The sequence below is a fragment of the Zerene cesonia genome, chromosome 20 (genome assembly GCF_012273895.1).
Source record: "Zerene cesonia ecotype Mississippi chromosome 20, Zerene_cesonia_1.1, whole genome shotgun sequence".
In the NCBI taxonomy this organism is placed as follows: domain Eukaryota; kingdom Metazoa; phylum Arthropoda; class Insecta; order Lepidoptera; family Pieridae; genus Zerene; species Zerene cesonia.
This window is the reverse complement of record NC_052121.1, coordinates 10426058-10444944: the sequence shown is the minus strand read 5'-3', so window position 1 is coordinate 10444944 and position 18887 is coordinate 10426058. Positions and strand designations below refer to the sequence as shown.

Here is an 18887-nt window from a genome sequence, read left to right as displayed (position 1 = left end):
TTCAACTAAATTATTTGTGTTTGTTACCTCACACGACTGGGTGAACTGATTTTGATCATTTTGTTTATCTGAACGGTGTTGCATTCCGTGTGATTTTCCCATTTAAACGGACTCTAGTTCTGATAATTGAAAGATATTTTATTTTTTTGTTTAAAAATATTGTTATTAATTTATTATTTATACTTAATATCGTCTAATGGGTACTATTTTACTATTGACACAATGTATTTTAAAAAAACAAAACAACCCTGTACAAAAAATTTCTTCAATTGCCAGTTTCCTTTTTAATTTAATTTTTAAATTACTCTCCCATGTAAAGCACGACATTATAAGATTATTGCAAGACGTTAGATGCGTGCCAACACAAGTGTTTGTTTTCACCGCCGCCCGCGCATCGCAATCAGAGTGGAGCGTGCTGCCACAGAATAAACGCTGGCCTTAATAACATGTCTGCGAAGGGATCATTATCTAGTTATATGGAACTCTATGTGCTTATTAGGAGTCTGTAAATTAATGATACATGCGTTTTTCTTGCATGTAATCTATGATAATCTTGTCTTTTTGCTAATGAGACGCTTTTAAGCTTCGTCCATGTGTTTAGTGTTTGTTGCGCGTTCTATTACAGCTCTGAACGTTTACCTAATAATATATTTCCAAGATTATGACAAAGTATTAATACGAAATGTAATACATGTTTCTAGTAAAATTGTTTACATTGACATAATGGTTAAAGGTAGCCCGTGGCTGATTATTTCTAAAATATTCTCTGTAATAATACTTAATTTTCGCTATATTATTCATGTATAAGTATCATGTATCTCATTCTATAATACATGGGCACCGCCAGAAGCATAATGTCGGTTTTTTGGAAAGCTTACGACGGCACAAAGATCCAACACGTAAAGGCCCTTGTGACTACAATTATATTGAATAATTTTCTTCAACGTGTTATGGATTTTCCATATAACGGAAGTAGATATTGACTAGTGAATTTAGTTCCCAGCGGCACCTCCCACGGCGGACGCAAAAACATTCGAAATACGCACACAGAGGCTCCGGTAATGAAGCACGCTCGTGCACGCGATAACACTCGGAACATGTATCATTATTAAACGTATCAGAGTTATTTATTTATAATATTTTGTAGGCAGATAATAAACAATGGTGAATAAAAATATTATGTTGTCATAACATTTTTTATGAAACAGTTTTTTGGGTTTATTAATATTCTAATATATAAAATTCTCGTGTCACAGTTTTCGCTGCCATACTCCACCGAAACGGCTTGACCGATTTTGATGAATTTTTTTGTGCTTATCCGGTATCTATGAGAATCGGCCAACATCTATTTTTTATACCCCTAAATGATAAGAGTAAGGCAGAACAGCGTTTGCCGGGTGCAGCTAGTAATTATATAAACTAAACCAGCACATGTGTTCATATTTATAACCGTCCTATTTGGAATGTATTTTTTATTTAAATAAAAAGTTAAAAGTATCGTTCTAATAAGATTTTTATCGCATTAAAAAATTATTTCGTCATACATCTCCACAAACAATAAACAAACCTTATTGATCTGGTTTTGAAACGCCCCAATTGAATAACATGATAAATATTATTCAATTCATGCCATATTATTGTTCCACAAAATTAATGAGTACAATAGATGTTTTTTCCAATTGTGAAATACATTGATTTTATAGAACAAAGCGGTGAGAGAGCGTCGAACAAAAGACGTCAACGCGCCACTGCGTACATCTGCCCTATAACGGTATACGAGCGAATTAAGATTTAACTGCGTCAAGTCATTAGAATAATTACACTAAATTGTAACATACCATATAACCGACTATTGTTTATTATGTGGTATTACATTAAATAGTTGAAGCTTTATTACCACGTTTACATTCATACTAAGTAATGAGCGTAGGTAGAGAGAGAAAGAGAGATTAAAGGAAATTGTAGGAATTTATTTAAATTATTATTTGAAAGATGAGGACGAAAGAAATGTGTTCATATTATAATTATATTGTAAAAAATATAATGCCAGTTTTAACAATATGTTACCCATACATAATGCTAAGTAAGTAGTTGAATTTTCAAGGCAATTGGCTTAAATTGCGAGTTATCTTCATATGCAAGCTGTTTCTCCTAAATACAGGTGGCTCAGCAATCTAGCTCGGGGAAACATCGGCTTTATATATTATTGTAAACTTTAAAAAATATATGTAAGGCAAACTTTTTATATAAACTAAATTGTAATTGTTATAATTTGTAAATTTTAAAAATATATGTATGTATGAATATTGTTATAAATAAATAAAAAATATATAATATTCTTAACAACTCAATTCATTATTTTCGATCAGGTCCCCTAGGCCCCTAGATTTTCCGTAACGTTACTGACTAACCAGCACCAAAGACGCGGTATCTATTAATTATTTTATCTTCAAAAGTAACGTCCGTCCGATACAATCTGTCTCGTGCATCCGCCGAAGGGCGCGTGAAATTTTATAAACAATCGTTCACACAAATATCACGCTTATTTACACTGTTGTAAGATAGAAAAAAGATTTCAAAATGTCTCAAATTTACGTTAGGATGTTCTAACCGTTTTTAATAATAGGGATTGAATTTTTATTGAAGTCGATGAAAAAAAGCTAAAAGAAATACTTTAATATGGCGTGTAACGGTGTATTGTGTTTTTTTTTCTTATGGCATCATGTATTTATCAGCTCCATTAGCTGCTTATCCTTTATAATCTGTAGCCCCTGTCGGACCGTATTGATATCAGTAAAAAATGTACACCATTCGATCTATTACTTAATTTTAAAGATAATTCAATTTCCAACTTCACTTTTTACAGCAAAGACAATTGGAATATATTTGAATAGCAAAGATAAGGTATAAAAATATGATAATAGTTTGGTGATGAGTTGAGTTCTGTGGCCATTCTCAAGGTTTTCAATTCTAACTCCTCGCAACATAAACAACGCGACTGTGTGATTGCTTTTCTTGTCTTTACTTACGAGTTGCGATACATAATTAGTTAATATTTTTCTCTCGAGTGTTGATGTTATTGGTGACTTAGTACATTTTGAAGTGAAACTTCTTTAGAATCGTTGTGATTTGTAGAATGAAGCCGGCAAAGAATGAGACAGAAATATACATAGTATTTTATTCATTCTTTTGTCGATTTACTGAAGTTTCACTTCTATCGTGTGTAAATCGCACACACACCTTTATTATATGTTCAATATATATTCGGAATTATACTTTCCCAAAGTAACAGAAACCACAAATTCAATGCGGATTTGCGTTACGACTTTAATAATCTAGTCTATTTTTATAAAGCATTTTCTCTTTTGTGTCAAGATTCCAGTACAGTGAGGTATATTTTGAACAATAGAGTATTTACGGCATCGTGGATAATTCAGCGGTTGTATGCGCGGGCGCACACAATGGGACGGCGATTGGCGTTAATCGACGATATAGATATTATCGTCAATTAATTGTGATTGTGTGGACGGTTTATAGCAGTTTTATGAACTCAGCTTATTGACCCGAAATCAGGGAATAAAGTAATGATTATATTTCCCGTTATTTTTAATATCTTGGACGATTATATAAACATTTGTCTTCTACACTTTAGCTATTATTTAAAACAAAGAAGTAGACTAGAATAACAACATTCGGATTCTGCCCGTGACCGTGACCGCGTCTGCTGTCTATACAGAAATGTTTGAAACGTTGAATTGATCGTACAAAAAGTATTTTATGTCTGTCTATGCTTTGAAAAGCAATGTATGTCAGTGAATATAAACAGATAATAGCTAATACTCGATAAATAACGAATTAACTAAGTTTAAGTAACATCAGAGTCAATCTCTGATCACCTGAACGTTATGAAAATTATTTATATCCACTCTATTTATACAACTTTTATCTTTCAATATACGCGATGGACATTCAAAGCCAGCTTTATAAGCTCATTAAGCTTTACATAAAGCTAAGTTGCGGTTTGTTTACGCGAGATCGGGTTACGCATGCGCGCGATTTGATCTGTAATGTTCATTTTGATTATAATAACGATTGCTCATTCATACGGTCATAATTTTTTTTTTATGGAATAATAATAAAATAGAGGAAACATTTATTATATACTACCATAAAATAATATACATGCTTTTTAATTAAAAAGCATAAATATGAATACTGAAATACAGTAACAATATAACGTACGCACATAAAAACTATAATCTTATGAAATTATTGATATTCTCTGCTCCAGTGACCATGATCGAAATAAACATAGTTTTTATAAAAATGTAACATTTTTTTGATAGTTTTTTTAGCATTGAACGTTTTACGTGTGAGTCTCTATCAAATATGGACCGTTATAACAGCATCTAGACATTTGTACCAATTCATCACGCAACAGTCTGACAATGACTGAGTGACGTTTATAACTTGATATAAATAAAGTGCACAATAGTACTGTTAGTTTATATCTATCGCACTTTACAATGGTATATTGTGTGGTACGAGGGATGAAATAAGACAGGTTTAAATTCGTTGTTGGAAATTAATTTGAAGGCTTAATAAGTTCGTTACTTTTGTACCTTAGTTTAGATACAAAACTCATTTAATAATTTCAAATTTATGCTTTTATTGTCTAAAAATATATTAAATACTGATACTATATTCCATAAAAACAACAATAGATCGATCTTCGCTAAAAAATCAATACCTTCTTTATTTATTAAGTAATTGTTTCAGTTTATAATAAAAACAAGACACATATTATGTAAAAATACGATACGAAACGGCTATTTAAATCGCTTGGCGTATATAACTTGTACTTCATTTGATTGCGTTGATATGAAGCGCACGGCTTTATGGGCCTCGAAGGGAAGATGACAATACACGTGGGGTTCGAGTGTGACGGACTTTGACAATACCCTCAACGGTTTCTAATCTCAATAATATGCGTGTATAATATTATACTTCAGGTATATATAGGGCTGTTACAATAAAATTTTAATATTTTAAAAGATCGTATTGAAAAGGATGTATTATTTTACCCAAACGTTTCTGCTTTCGTTAATTACCTAGACTGATATTATAAGGAGGAAACTTTTGTATTTTTTTAAGTTAGTAAGGTGTTCACGCAAAATCCTCTGGACCGATTTATCGATTGACCGATTTCTTTCAGCATTAGAACAGTTACTTCACTGAGTGATATATGATATTATATGTACCACGGGACGAATTGTTAGTTTAAAATTAAATTTATCCTTATCTATTTCCTATCTTCACAGCCTTTTCTATCAATAAATTTCATTTGTTTTCAGAAACTTTTAATATCTTGTTAATAATTGATTAATAAGTTCCACGAATTATTATTGGTATAAATTTTAATAAGATTAGAATTAAGATTTGTTGTTTTAAAATGCTTTCAATCCGAAATTAGACTTTTGCAAGGAGATATTCATAGTTCTTGTACTAAAATTAATAAAATGTGTAAGTATATTCGTGTAGCAACCCTGTGCAAATGTTCCTGTGAATCCTTTGTGAAGTGACATGTATGTGTGCGTGTCGGTGTAATTTTAATTACAGTAGGGTTCTCTACGCTTCAATTATTTTCTATAATGTTATGAATTAATAAGATTTATGTGTTGCGTAACTCTTTCACACGTCAGGGGTGGATTATAATAAAACATTATATTTTATTTGATAAAAGTTTGTTTTCGTTTGATCATTGTTTGTGATTCCCGGTGTCATTGACTTTTATATCCACAGATGAATGCATGTTTTATTAATATTTCAAAAATGCAAAAAAATAATAATAATTATATTTACATATATATTAATAAAAATTGAACATTTTAATCTATTCGTGAAATATAAAAAAACTCCTTTTAATACTATTTACATTTTAGATTATTTAAATATAAGTACATATATTCAAATTATCTAAAATCTAAAAACGGTAAAATGCCGATATAGATATATTTATGTTTTTCCGTTAAAATATGTTATTCATCTATTTTTTTAATGCTGAATCGATATCGAACGTAATATATTATCAAAAATTGTCTAGAACACCTAAGAATAATAAACCTGTCCTAGACTCATAACATAGGAGTCAGTAGAGTAAAATAACCCATTCTTTACACCACCCATTCTATATATTATATGATATATTATTCTCATGCCCAAAGGAGTGCGCCTAAAATCAAGAGAAAGTATTATGTAGTTCGTGAAACCAAAGTTATAAAAATGTTAAATATAATGCAGGTCGGGCCACAATGCTGGCCATTAATCTAACTGCCAACAACAAACCCCGCTCGGTTTTAAATTACATAAAACTTGAATTAGGAAGTCTTGTTTGATATCATATCTATTATTATTATTATGTGTTCCATATTATTTTTGTAGGTATTTAGCTGTTAGCTTGATATTTATATAATGTAAAATATAATTTATTGTTGTACATATCATTATTTAAGTCTTACAATTTAAGTCTTGTTGAGTTCTCGATGCTTTATAGACTTATATGCTATGACAGTACACGATTATATTGGATATTTTGTATTAAAGAATTAATGGTACACTGAAAACTATAAAATAAACTCTATGGACTGTCTAAGTTTTTATGAATAAGACCATATACCATATACCATGAGCCATACCTAGGTATTCACGTCGTTACTGCTATCCACTGCGTTAAATGAAAATAATAATATAAGGAAGAAAATATAAATGTTCATCTTATTCATATAGCAGACTTTTGGTCTTTAATTTTTAGTTTAATGAATTTATCTTTATTATGAAAATTTGCGTTTGCCAGATATTAATGGCAATTTAAAACTAATCAGTGTAGCGGTTTAAATTTTTTCGATTTGATTGAGACGTTCACTTAATCGACTAATATTTCTCATAATTAAGAGCCAAATAATTCGTTTCATTTTAGTATAGTTTTTTATTATAAATGTTTGTATTTCTAAACTATCTAAAAATGCATCAAGAAAACGGGTTATCGCATATCTTCATTACAAAACAATTGAATTTAAACTTTCACAAGGATAGACTTTTCACGCGTTGAAATTTTTCACTGATACATTTATTAGACCACCATTTCAGAAATGTTCTAATTTCCCTATTTGTGACTAATAACATGACTTTTTTATATTTTTGTGCAATAATTTATTAGTACTATCTTAGAAATATCGGAAATAGAAGGAAAATTATATTTTTATTTTTATTTAATATAAATGCTTTATATAATGACATTGCAATAGAAAGAAAATCCTTCAATTGCAATGCTTTCGAAGCTACTTTTAAATAAGTTAACGTCTCCAAACGGGTATAACGATTTCCTCATTAGAGTGAAATGCCACGAATCAAAATATAATGCACATTTCCTTGGGCCGAGTGGGTCGTTACCTGGAGTACGGTATAACATGTAAGTGAGGGCTTCATTCACATCCATCGGCCCGTGCATCTAAACTGCTTTGAACTTTAAAGGTCTGCGTGTAATGGACCTGTTACTTTCAATGCGCAACGTGCAGGAAATTGTTAAAATCTAGGGAGAATCTAGATTTTCATATAGTGAAATGTATATTTTATATATTTCAATTTCATATCACTACACAGTATAAAGTCACTTCCCGCATCTGTCCCTATGTATGTATGTATGCTTAGATCTCTAAAACTAAATAACGGATTTAATGGCTGTTTTTTAATAGATAGAGTAATTGAAGAGAAAGGATGTAAAATAACATATATTAAACTGTACCGTATATAAAGCCCGCGCAGGCGCGGGCAAAAGCTAGTTCTATTATATAACTATTTATAACTAATGTAGTCTGTAGCAACAACGTAATACGCATAAAGTACGCTGTCCCATCCCACATGGTATTACCATAATAATATGGTAAACACGAGCTTACCTCTCGTCAAAGCAAGTTTAGCATAAAATTAGATAAAACCGTTGAATAAACTAAATTTTTTATAAGTCGGTGACAAATAAATGTTTGCTGCTAGCGCAATTTAAATGTAATAATATAGGCAACCCTTATGACTGCTTTTGCACCTTGAACCTAGGTCCTAGGACATAGGATTGAGGATTCACGTTAAGGCTCACATGACAATGAACTTAAGCATTTCAAGCCTTAGGTATGGAAATCTTATCTTTCAGTAGTTAGTTGATCTCTTAACAAAATTCAAATTTTTGTCTATCTTCTTACTACCTGTATAAAAACTGATGGACGTTATACGAGTATACTATGTCCATGATTAGGATGACCATCTGTCACAAGCATCTCACAAAGATGCCTTACCTTATAATTACCGAAAAACTGGCCCGATAAGTAAGATTAAGGGAGAAATTTTGAAAGAATAGAAAAAATTTGATCACGAGGCAGGATTCGAACCTGCGTATCTTGCCTGCGTCTGCATATCTGGTTCGAATCCTGCCTCGTGATCAAATTTTTTCTATTCTTTCAAAATTTCTCATTTATAAAGCATTTCAATGCTATAAAACTAAAAATTAAATTTAAGATTAAGGGATCCAAACAGATAGTGACACAAGACAGTCTTGTTGAGAAAACACAATTTAAACGATAGGTGTGATCCCAATCACAGAGCGTGCACGACAAGCACGCAGAAAGCACGGGCGATGCGGAGTGTAAACACTATAATGTCTTACGTGCGACTTTTTGTTCGAGTTTCTATTTCACCTGAAAACGAATATGACGAGATCATTGAACTGCTATTATATTATATTGCGATGTCTCTTTGAGAATGATTATGGCATAGTTGTCACTCTCTAGTTGTGTTATGCAGTACAATAATGCATCGGTAATTATTGAATTGCTATTCAACTTCACTGGTCTCGCTTAGGAACTATCTTTAGCTATTTAAATAGAAAAATACGTAAATAGCATTAAAAATTAACATGATACTAATTCTACATGCATACCTCGTTTTTTATTAAATTCTTAGTTCCGAATAAATAGCAATAGTTTTATTCACTAGTTTCACTGACCAATATCGAAATTTTTATAGAAATTGTTGAGATGAACATTCAATCGTTTAAAACGCTTATATTTTTCCTAGATGCTAAGTGGCCATTCAAGTCTCCAACCATAAATTGTGAAGATGATCAATGATCATATTTCGCTGAAGGGCACGAAACAAACTTCTACATTCAATACATTAGCAGAGAAGTAAGGACATAAAATGACTCCCTCGAGTCAACAAACCCAACCCCGTCGTGTCCGTTACGCTAACAGGAAATTCAGTTATCATTTTTCTGAGCCGGAACAAAGAAAACAGCTACAAATTGTCCATTAACTACTGGCAAGCCTATATCTAATGGAAAAACAATTGACTCTATGATTGTAAGACCGCTTGATGAAAATCATGGAACTAGAAAAAACAGCAATGATTATATCTGTATGTCATTTTATAAATCTGCATATTTTGATAGTTTTGATAGATAATTGTAAGAGATGAACTCGGAAGTACGTGCAATTACTAAGCCCTATTTTTTATTTTACCACCAATACTAAAATAATGCACACGAATGTATGTTATTCTTAGAAGCCGAATAATGTTAACAACTTCGTTAATACATTAGTCTAAATGATCTACGAACCTAAAATTTTAAATGTATCATACCTACAAAGCAGTTATTTGTTGTAAGTTTCTTACTAAATGTATTAAGAATAGCGTGGGAGCCCGTCTACACTGCGTCACGCTCGGGCTGCGCCCTCCGCCCTTCGCCCTGCACCTGTGTTCACGCTCGGCTGCTCTGCACTTGACTTTCTGCGGAATTTATTGGTTTATCCATGGGTATATACTGCACGTAAGTTACATCCTTTTTGTCAACTTTCAGTGCAACGGTAATACGATTATCTAGAATAAATGATACACATTTGTGGTCATCGATGTTACTAAATATCATAATACCATTACTAACTTTTTACCTAATTATCACCTATTATAAATATACCATTAAGTAGATAAGGTTAGTGTTATGCATTTTAAAAGTGAAATGCAGAATATGGGTAATGTGCGTCCTTGAGAGACAGTCGGATAAAAATAGGTGCTTTAAAAAAACTGTTTATACAGAACTAACTTTAATTTCCAAAGATTCAAAATAAATAACCAAAAACAACCAGTCTACCATAATATAAGACATCTGTACAGGCTTTGAATAAAAATGCCTTAACCTATCGCCTAGTAATAACTTTAAAAGTCTAAGATAGGGTAAACAAGTTTTCCATGAAGTTTTTAGTATGCAGGCGTATCATATTACATCGTTTATTATATTCTATGATCACATAATCATTGTAATATGACTTCATTACTGTACACGTGGAGATCTCCGCGTAGAAGCTGTGTAAAATAAGACGATAACATAAAGCTAGCAGACCGGCCTGTAATTATGCAAAATCCAGAAAAGCGCTTAAATAATTTATAAGAAATAATGGACAGTTTCATTGTATCATTGATATGAGATTTTAATTACAAGATAAGCCTATTACGATGAAAACAAGAGTTAAGATTGATTTAAAGTACCATTAATTTATAGCATTACGAAACATTCATTACCGCCGTTTAACTTTAGATTATTTAAAAAGATAATCCGGCAGCACTTATATGACGGGTAGACATTAATTTGTAATTATATTATGTACTATAAAAAATAAGCTTATTTAGCAGAACATGTTTAAACAGTTTTGGTTTAATTATTAAAATTTGATTTCATTGCTCTTCGTCTGAGGCCTAGAACTTCCAATATTATAAAAAGACCTTAAATAAATCTGCCCGATTAGCTCAAAGACTATCGTTGTCGATAAGAATTTAGATAAATTGCCTAGGTAGGAATTATAGCAAACTAGCTGCGCCCCGCGGTTTCACCCGCGTAAGTCCGTATCCCGTAGGAATATCCGGATTAAAAGTTGCTTATATTTAGAAATTAAAAAAGTTGCTTATATGTTATTACAAATGTCCAGCCGTCTACATACCAAATTTCATTGAAATCGGTTTAGTAGTTTTTGCGTGTAAGAGCAACAAACACACACACATCCTCACAAACTTTCGCATTTATAATATTAGTAGGATATGTTAGCGTCCAGTCCCATTTGGGGAAAATGTGTTCATAAATGATTAATTAGTATGTGATTGTGCGTGTAATTAAACACTATTATCTATAATTATAATTTGATGCTTTAATTATGCACGCGTTTTATAATTGCGAGAATGTTCGACGAAGTGACATCGCGTCTCTAGGAACCGCAATCTAAGCGCTATTTGCACTCGATTTCTATATTATAATCGATGATTTCCTCCTATAACATTTCCGTGTATCACTTCACATTTGAAATATTATTTCCTTTACTCATTATAATGGGTTGTGATAACGACATGTGACGCAGAGTGCGTGAAAGGGTAAACGAACGTCAAAAAAATGTCATAAATTAGCTACATAGACAAAATTATAATTTTTGTTATTTAAATAATTTAGTAATCTAATAGCTATAAAAAATATTGTTTATTAATCATCTTAAAAAGTGTTCATTTCAATAATTTTAAAATTAAATTGATTTATGAGATTTGTATGCGTAACGGCTTCTAAATCAATTTCAAACGGTTAGTTTGTTCATTGCTTTTTATTTAAAAATAACAGCTTTTTCTCCTATTTAACTATCAGGTTTTGAATTTTAATAAGTCATATTCGTTATACACAATTAATCTTTAAAAATATACAGAAGCGGGTTTTCATATTTAATCGTAAAAATATATTATTGTTTAAATTATTTTTTGCTTTGAATGGAAATGAACACTAGGTATACACAATAGGAAGAGCTTTTGGATAGTATAGAGTATTTCATCATTATTATATAGGGTTTAATGACATTTATATCATTATGACACACACGCATATAATATACTCTTTTGCTTACTATGTTTACAATTCAAACATATATTGCACACATTTAACTGATTTCAATAATATGAATCAGGCGTTATTTGTTTATATCAACATATGTTTTATTGGTCCGCGATCTGTTTAAATGCACCTTAATCTATTATTTATTCTAAGCAGTTGAATGTTAAATATTGTTATACACTAAAATTGTATGTAGTGTATTGATTTTATTTTATTTCATGAAATATTATCCGTATAAAGTACATGTTTCTAAATTTCGCCCTAAAGGCGATGTCGGCTCATGATTTTACGACAGAGAATAAAAAAAATAGTGTGGCTTGAGACCGGTTCGTGCACGCCTTGCTATCAGAATTTTGATACCACACTTCCCATCGGTGCAATTCCAAACCAAATTCGCAGAAATATGTACTGAAATAAAATAAAATTAGTCGATATAGTCACTTATTTTGAAATAGTAGCAGATAGATTATATTAAAAGACGATTTAACTATCAATTTAAACAACACGAGAAATGCTCGAGAAATTTTAAACCCTTATTTTAATATCCCAGATTGCAGGTACCCCATCAGAACGGAATGTCGAATTGTTTTTATAAATGCTCTGCAACATATTTGTATAATACTTGCTGCGCCCCGCGGTTCCACCCGCGTAAGTCTGTATCCCATAGGAATATCGGGATGAAAACTTGCTTATATGTTATTCCAGTTGTCCAGCTATCTACGTACCAAATCTCATTGCAATTGGTTCAGTAGTTTTTGCGTGAAAGAGTAACAAACACACACACATCCTTACAATAATATTAGTAGGAAGGATAGGATAGGATAGTAGGATGTATGTTTATGGAACACACATTTCGGTATTTTACTAAAGATAAAATAAAAATAGTAGACCTGCATATAAATGTGTGTAAATAGTGTGTAATTTCGCACAGATAAATTATTTTGGCCCACGTTGATTTATAATGATAAATGGATCGCGGCCTGATACGCTACTTGGAGTGTGAAGTGTGAATATTTTTTGTTCATTTCATGTGGCGATCCTTTAAGGTTTTGATGTTTTTTTATTACTTTATTATGGTTTATATATGGCAATATGTTAACGTAGATAAAACCCCCTGTATCATGTGTTGTCACAGCACCTGCGGCGGATTATTCTATCTAAGAATAGAGAAAGTAGCAATAATGTATGCATTAATTTTTAATAAGGGTTTGATACAAAAATTAGATACTGTTATCACGATTCCACGGTTCAAAGGATAGCATCGTATTATTTTAACGGAAATTGCGGTTTGGACAGAAATTTATGGATTCATTGTGTAGCAAGATTTATACAAGTGTGAGAAACTTATTTGGACAGTACTCAACGTGTTTTATTGTCGCGCGATGGATTGGTGAGAACTGTTTGGTAAAGATTCGACAAGTTTCAATATTTACTGTATTTAAATATCATTTTAAAACGTTTCTGTGTTACTTTTAAATAGAAACACATGAAGAAACGACTGAATTTGTACCCTATTCAAATTAAATTACTTACAGATAACATTCTTATCGTTGCTTTGAAAAGTACTGGTTTATTCTGACTTCGACTAGGTACTAATAAGTATTATAGCATTCTATAGTTTTAATTTCAATGTTATTTTCTAGATATTCGAAGCAACATAGGTAACAACATAGGTACTACAAGACCGTATACAGATAAATATACTGACAGAGCTCTACATTTTATGCGAGAACCACGCGAGCGATACTGCCGAATGGAGATATTACTTCGAATGCATAATTTTGCAATTTATGTTAATGCTTGGTAGTAATAGTGCTTACTATTATTTCTTTAAGATAAGCGTTCTATAAGTTATACAATGGTACTATTTTAGGTCTTGTAGATAAAGGTTTTATGTGTTTGAAGAAAGTATTATTGGGTGATAACCTTAACTATTATAATAAAGAAATAACTTAGAACTAATAATGATAGCAAGTAAAGCGGCACGAACACGTTCGTTTGGAGTTTAATGTCAAATTTATTTCAGATGCAATGCAAATATTGTGATTGTTATAGGGAAACTATCGAAAAACGATGCAACATTGTACGGTAATATTAAGGTCTAAACAATGAGAAAAGTTATTCCTCCGAAACAACACTACCTTCATGACTTTTTCTTCTGAAACATTTTGTTAACGAACCATTATTGTTGTATATTATTTTATTTCATGCAGGGAGCATTAAACATTTGCTCTACGCACTGTCCAAAACGCCACCCTCGATCAAAAAAAATATATCTCAATTCACTATTGTTATGAAATAAACTTATATTTAATTCAAATCGTATGAAGGATTAAAAAGTTACTTAATATAAAATAAAAATAAGTTTATTTCTTTTTGATAACCTAATTTGATAACCTAATTTGATAAAGATTATAATTGGATTCCATCAAAATACTAATAGCGCACCCTTAAATTGAAAAAAACAATAAAAGAAATGAAAATCAGAACCAGTTAAAAATTTATACATTTCTCTTGCTCTCAAAATTTTGCCGCCCCCAAGTCGTGCCGCCCTAGACCCCACGGGCCTATGCGGTAATCGACCACTGATTTCATTCTATAACTGTACTAATATTGTAGCGTTAAAACACCCGCGCTCGTCCAGCCTTATATTTACACGTCTCAAGATAACGCTTTATTGATGCGTCCGCACGTAACGCCGGGTGATTAGTTTATCTAGCCGAAAGACTGCGTCATCTGCGCAAGTCCAAGTCCCTTCTTTATAAGAAAGCGATACCGTAAAATGATGACTGTTAGATAGCGAATGTTTCAAGCCACAAATATTTTTAATGTGACATTTTATATCTGTTAGGATGTTTATAGGTAACTAACTTAACTAGTAAGGGCGTGTAAATCGAATACATGTGAAAGTAATGGAGTAAGCCTAACAATGGAAATTATATGCGAATGATCGGCGGTCGTAAAATCTTTGTTGTTGCCTATTATTTCTGTTTAAGCAGTGGTGGCTCAGTGGTGAGAACCTCGGACTTCAAAATCGATAAGTCGGGGTTCGAGACCGGGCGAGCGTGCAGGAAATAAATTGATTTTTCAATTTATCTGCGCATGTGGATAACATCACCACTGCTTAAACGGTGAAGGAAAACATCGTGAGGAAACCGGCATGTCCAAGAATTAAAAGTTCGACGACATGTGACATCTGCCAACTCGCACTTGGCCAGCGTGGTGGAATATGGCCTGAACCCTCATAGGAGGCCTGTGTCCCAGCAGTGGGAACATATATGGGCTGATGATGATGATGATTATTTCTGTCAATTAAAATTATATGCAAGGAATAATACCGCCCCGCCACATTTACAGAGGTAGGGCCGTTGCAAATGCATTGCCCGCTTTTAAAGATTAATTGTACTTAAATTGTATTACTTTAGTCATTGTTTTCTGTTTTCTAAGCGTCTATTTCCCATTTACATTATCGTTTCTTTTCGTTTTGCCTCGTCATTACCGTGTAATGTATAATAAGCTCTCAATCTCTCGTATGCTTTATGTAGCAATAAAAATAGCAGATTATAATATTTATTTATTGGGATGTAAAATGAATAAAGCAATAAATAATTGAAAGTTAATAGACATGCAGACTCTAGGTCACCATAGCCATTTATAGACTGCATCGACACTTCATTAAGAGGTATGCGGTCAGGCACAGGCTCCTAATTCCTTTTATCTGAATTTTCTTATTTAACTAGGTTCTCAAATTCTCGTTTTAATTTAATATAATTGCAAAAATGCTGTGTTGCAAAATTTAGGAAGAAATACGATACATTTTGAGAACAGTCTTTGAGAACTCGAAGTCTAAATATTTTTATAAGCGACGGTAAAATAAACTAGTATAATGTTTACAAATCTGCCTATGTTTATATACCAACATAGATTGAATACATTATTGAAGTAATCTTTAATCAATGTCTTACAACATAGAGGTACATTTTACTCTTTTCTGTGATTCTAAAACGAGGGCCGTATATAAATAAAATATTTCCTAGCGTTAAATAAACTCCAGCTACCATAATCGGGCGAGAGCTTTCATAGTTTATCAGATAAACACCGCATGTGACGCCGGGGCCATTATATGTAAATCTAGCGTTGGGAATACGCAGCAAGATTATTGCGATAAGAGATTTATAAATTGGTGGCATTACGTACACGGTACTTCATAGTTGAGTGATAATCGTATTGTACGTGGAGCCTGGACATAGCAATATGTGCAAATAACGGGCCTAATTGGTGACCGCTGATAAAGCAGAATCTTTTCTCTTAAACATTCTTTTAATTTCAACTTGTTGTAACAATGAAATAAGTCGATTATGATTTGTATATATTCATATTATAGCGATTGACCGTCTCAATAAACTTTAATGCTTAAATAGAGTAATAAATACACAGATAACTATATTTTTTGCGAAAAAATATAACTATTGACATCATTCAGCAGAAGTCAAATACGTTTTATATAGAGAAATTTTATTATGCAAAGAACGCATAGGAAGTTTGAAAAATTTAACATTTGTACAATTTGAAGATATCAAAAGGCTGCATATTAAATTGTGTAATCCTTCAATAGTTCCCATGACGCTGAGTCACTCACGTAATGCGGTGTTGGCTGCAGTAATTATAATGTTTAAGCGTTTACCACGGGTGTTGCGCAAATCGCGTATCTGCCGGCCGATGGATTGAGAAAACTTATGTGTAATTGTATTGGTAACGGTTAACAAATGATCGTTTAGTCATTAGCGTACAAAGTATACGTATTGTAATAGAAATGTTTTAATTTTATAACTACCTGTGTTACTGATACTTATATAATTTTCATATCTATTGCACAACTTCTGATTTGATCAATTGTTCTAGTTCTTTAAACACTTATTACCAGCAATAGATAAAATTCTGGAATTTTGTTGCTATTGTTAATTCTAAAATAAATCGCGACACTAAAATGTTTGGATACTAAGAAAACTTCTGAGGAAACCAATGAATGAAACTAATTTGAAATACCCTCATCCCAGGAGCATACTTACATCAAAACTTATAATTCACAAAACATGAATAAGATGAAAAACGCTTTATATATGTACTGTACTATGTATGTATTTATTTCATACTGATTTATCTATCAACATCAGTAAATTTATCATATTCAAAGTATGCATTTAAAAATGTTACTTTTTGTTATAATTTAGATTTTATTTCCAGGTCTTATGAGCAATCACCGTGGCCAGAATGTCGGCGGTGATGAGCACGCTCTCGATGATCAGTGGCGGCCGCCGGGCTCACAGGAAACTTGCAAGGTGACGATATTATTCAACCAAATACCACTAACAAAGGTCATTCATTCACCATCTTTCAGTATGGTATGCATATGGCATATAATGGTTTTTATAAGAATTCTTAGAATGGTTGCAATACAGAGCAGCATTTAAAGTCCTTATGTGTTGGGAAATATGTTTTATTTTTCGCCAATTAGAATTTGAGGTTTAATATTCCTTATTTATAAAAATGCACACTTTTGCGTTGTATTATTTGTTAGATATAACATTCACTTAGAAAATGTAATGTGATTTAACTTGTTATTTACTTAATGAAATGCATGCGTAGGTGTAAACTTTACATACGTGTGTATTTACGCATTAGGTTAAACCTGTTGGCATTTCTATTGATAATAAAGTACGTTTTAGTGTAGAAGGTAAACGAGCATGTCGCATGCCAGTTTTATCGTATGTCACCCACAAGAACATGTAGCGATATGGGTTTTGCTGCCCACCCTGAAAATTAAAGTTAAATTCTCTAGATATATCTGTACAAATTGTATCATCTATACATACCTACCTCAGTTTAATCTATTTCTAAATAACTAATACCTACGCACAATTTTTTTTTTTTACTTTCACAGTGTAATCACAATCATGCCTTTTTATAACACAAAAAGATTGAATTGGATCTGTTCAAACATTTGTTGTCCAACCAATCCATTTCTCCAATCCTTCACAACCTTTTAATTATTTAACAATGTCAATCTAACAGCCTTTATTAAATCATATTAAATTGGTAATATGAAAACATCATCTCTGAATAGAAATGAATAATAAAGAAAATACAGATGATAGATAAAATAATACTAGCCTGTCATCAAAAAATGAAGTCTTCAAGCTTACAACGATCTGTCCAGTATTTATTTCTGAAATAAAACTTTTTCCACATGCGCTTCTTATTCTGACGCAAGCCCGAAACACAATAACGCTAAATCTACCTACTGGAAATAGTCTGCCCGGTGCATGCTTCTGCGCATCGTTAATTTTATTGCATGCGCTAGACGCAAGATGAATTGAAAGTTGGCGACGAGAAGCAAGTCTATATGCATGACGGACGACGTTGCTTGTATTTATTAACCCACTCTTATTAATGTTATCCATAAGGCATACATATGCTCCGCAGATTCATGTTCGTATATCTTAAAAGGAATAATTATACCTTATGAATAATAATGAATAATAACTATGTATATAGGTCTATCATTAACACTATCACTTGAGAAAAAAAAAACACTTAAAATTTTTATTAAATTATGATTAAATTCACGAGTCAGTGTGTTTATTGTTATCTTTACGTTAACAATAATCAGAACGATCAAATATAGGTACATTCTAAGTCATTTAAACTACTCTTATATTTCCAGCAGCCGCAAGTCGGGGCAGTACTCGGACGTCGGCGAGGATCGCACGCGCAGCCACCATGACCTCAGCAAGCAGCAACGATCCGCGTCTATGGTGAATATTCTATAGTATAATAATTTTAACACGCTTATATCAGCTTAACTTGTATGCTTATATATAACTAATGCACACTTCAAATTTTGTACACTTATGAAGGATTA

The 18887-nt window shown here is 32.0% G+C and overlaps 1 protein-coding gene across 2 annotated transcripts in view; it reads left to right on the top strand.

The window, feature by feature from the left end:
• The window catches only part of LOC119834951, a 39188-nt gene that overhangs the window by 2206 nt on the left and 18095 nt on the right, over positions 1-18887 (top strand). Inside the window, exons 2-3 of one of the 2 annotated variants that reach the window (XM_038359508.1) lie at positions 17210-17304; positions 18693-18780. In XM_038359508.1, coding sequence (XP_038215436.1) covers positions 17237-17304; positions 18693-18780 — 156 coding nt within the window. In that variant the 5' untranslated portion in view covers positions 17210-17236. Of the gene's footprint in view, positions 1-17209; positions 17305-18689; positions 18781-18887 lie in introns of both variants that reach the window. The other variant, XM_038359507.1, reaches the window with a different exon arrangement.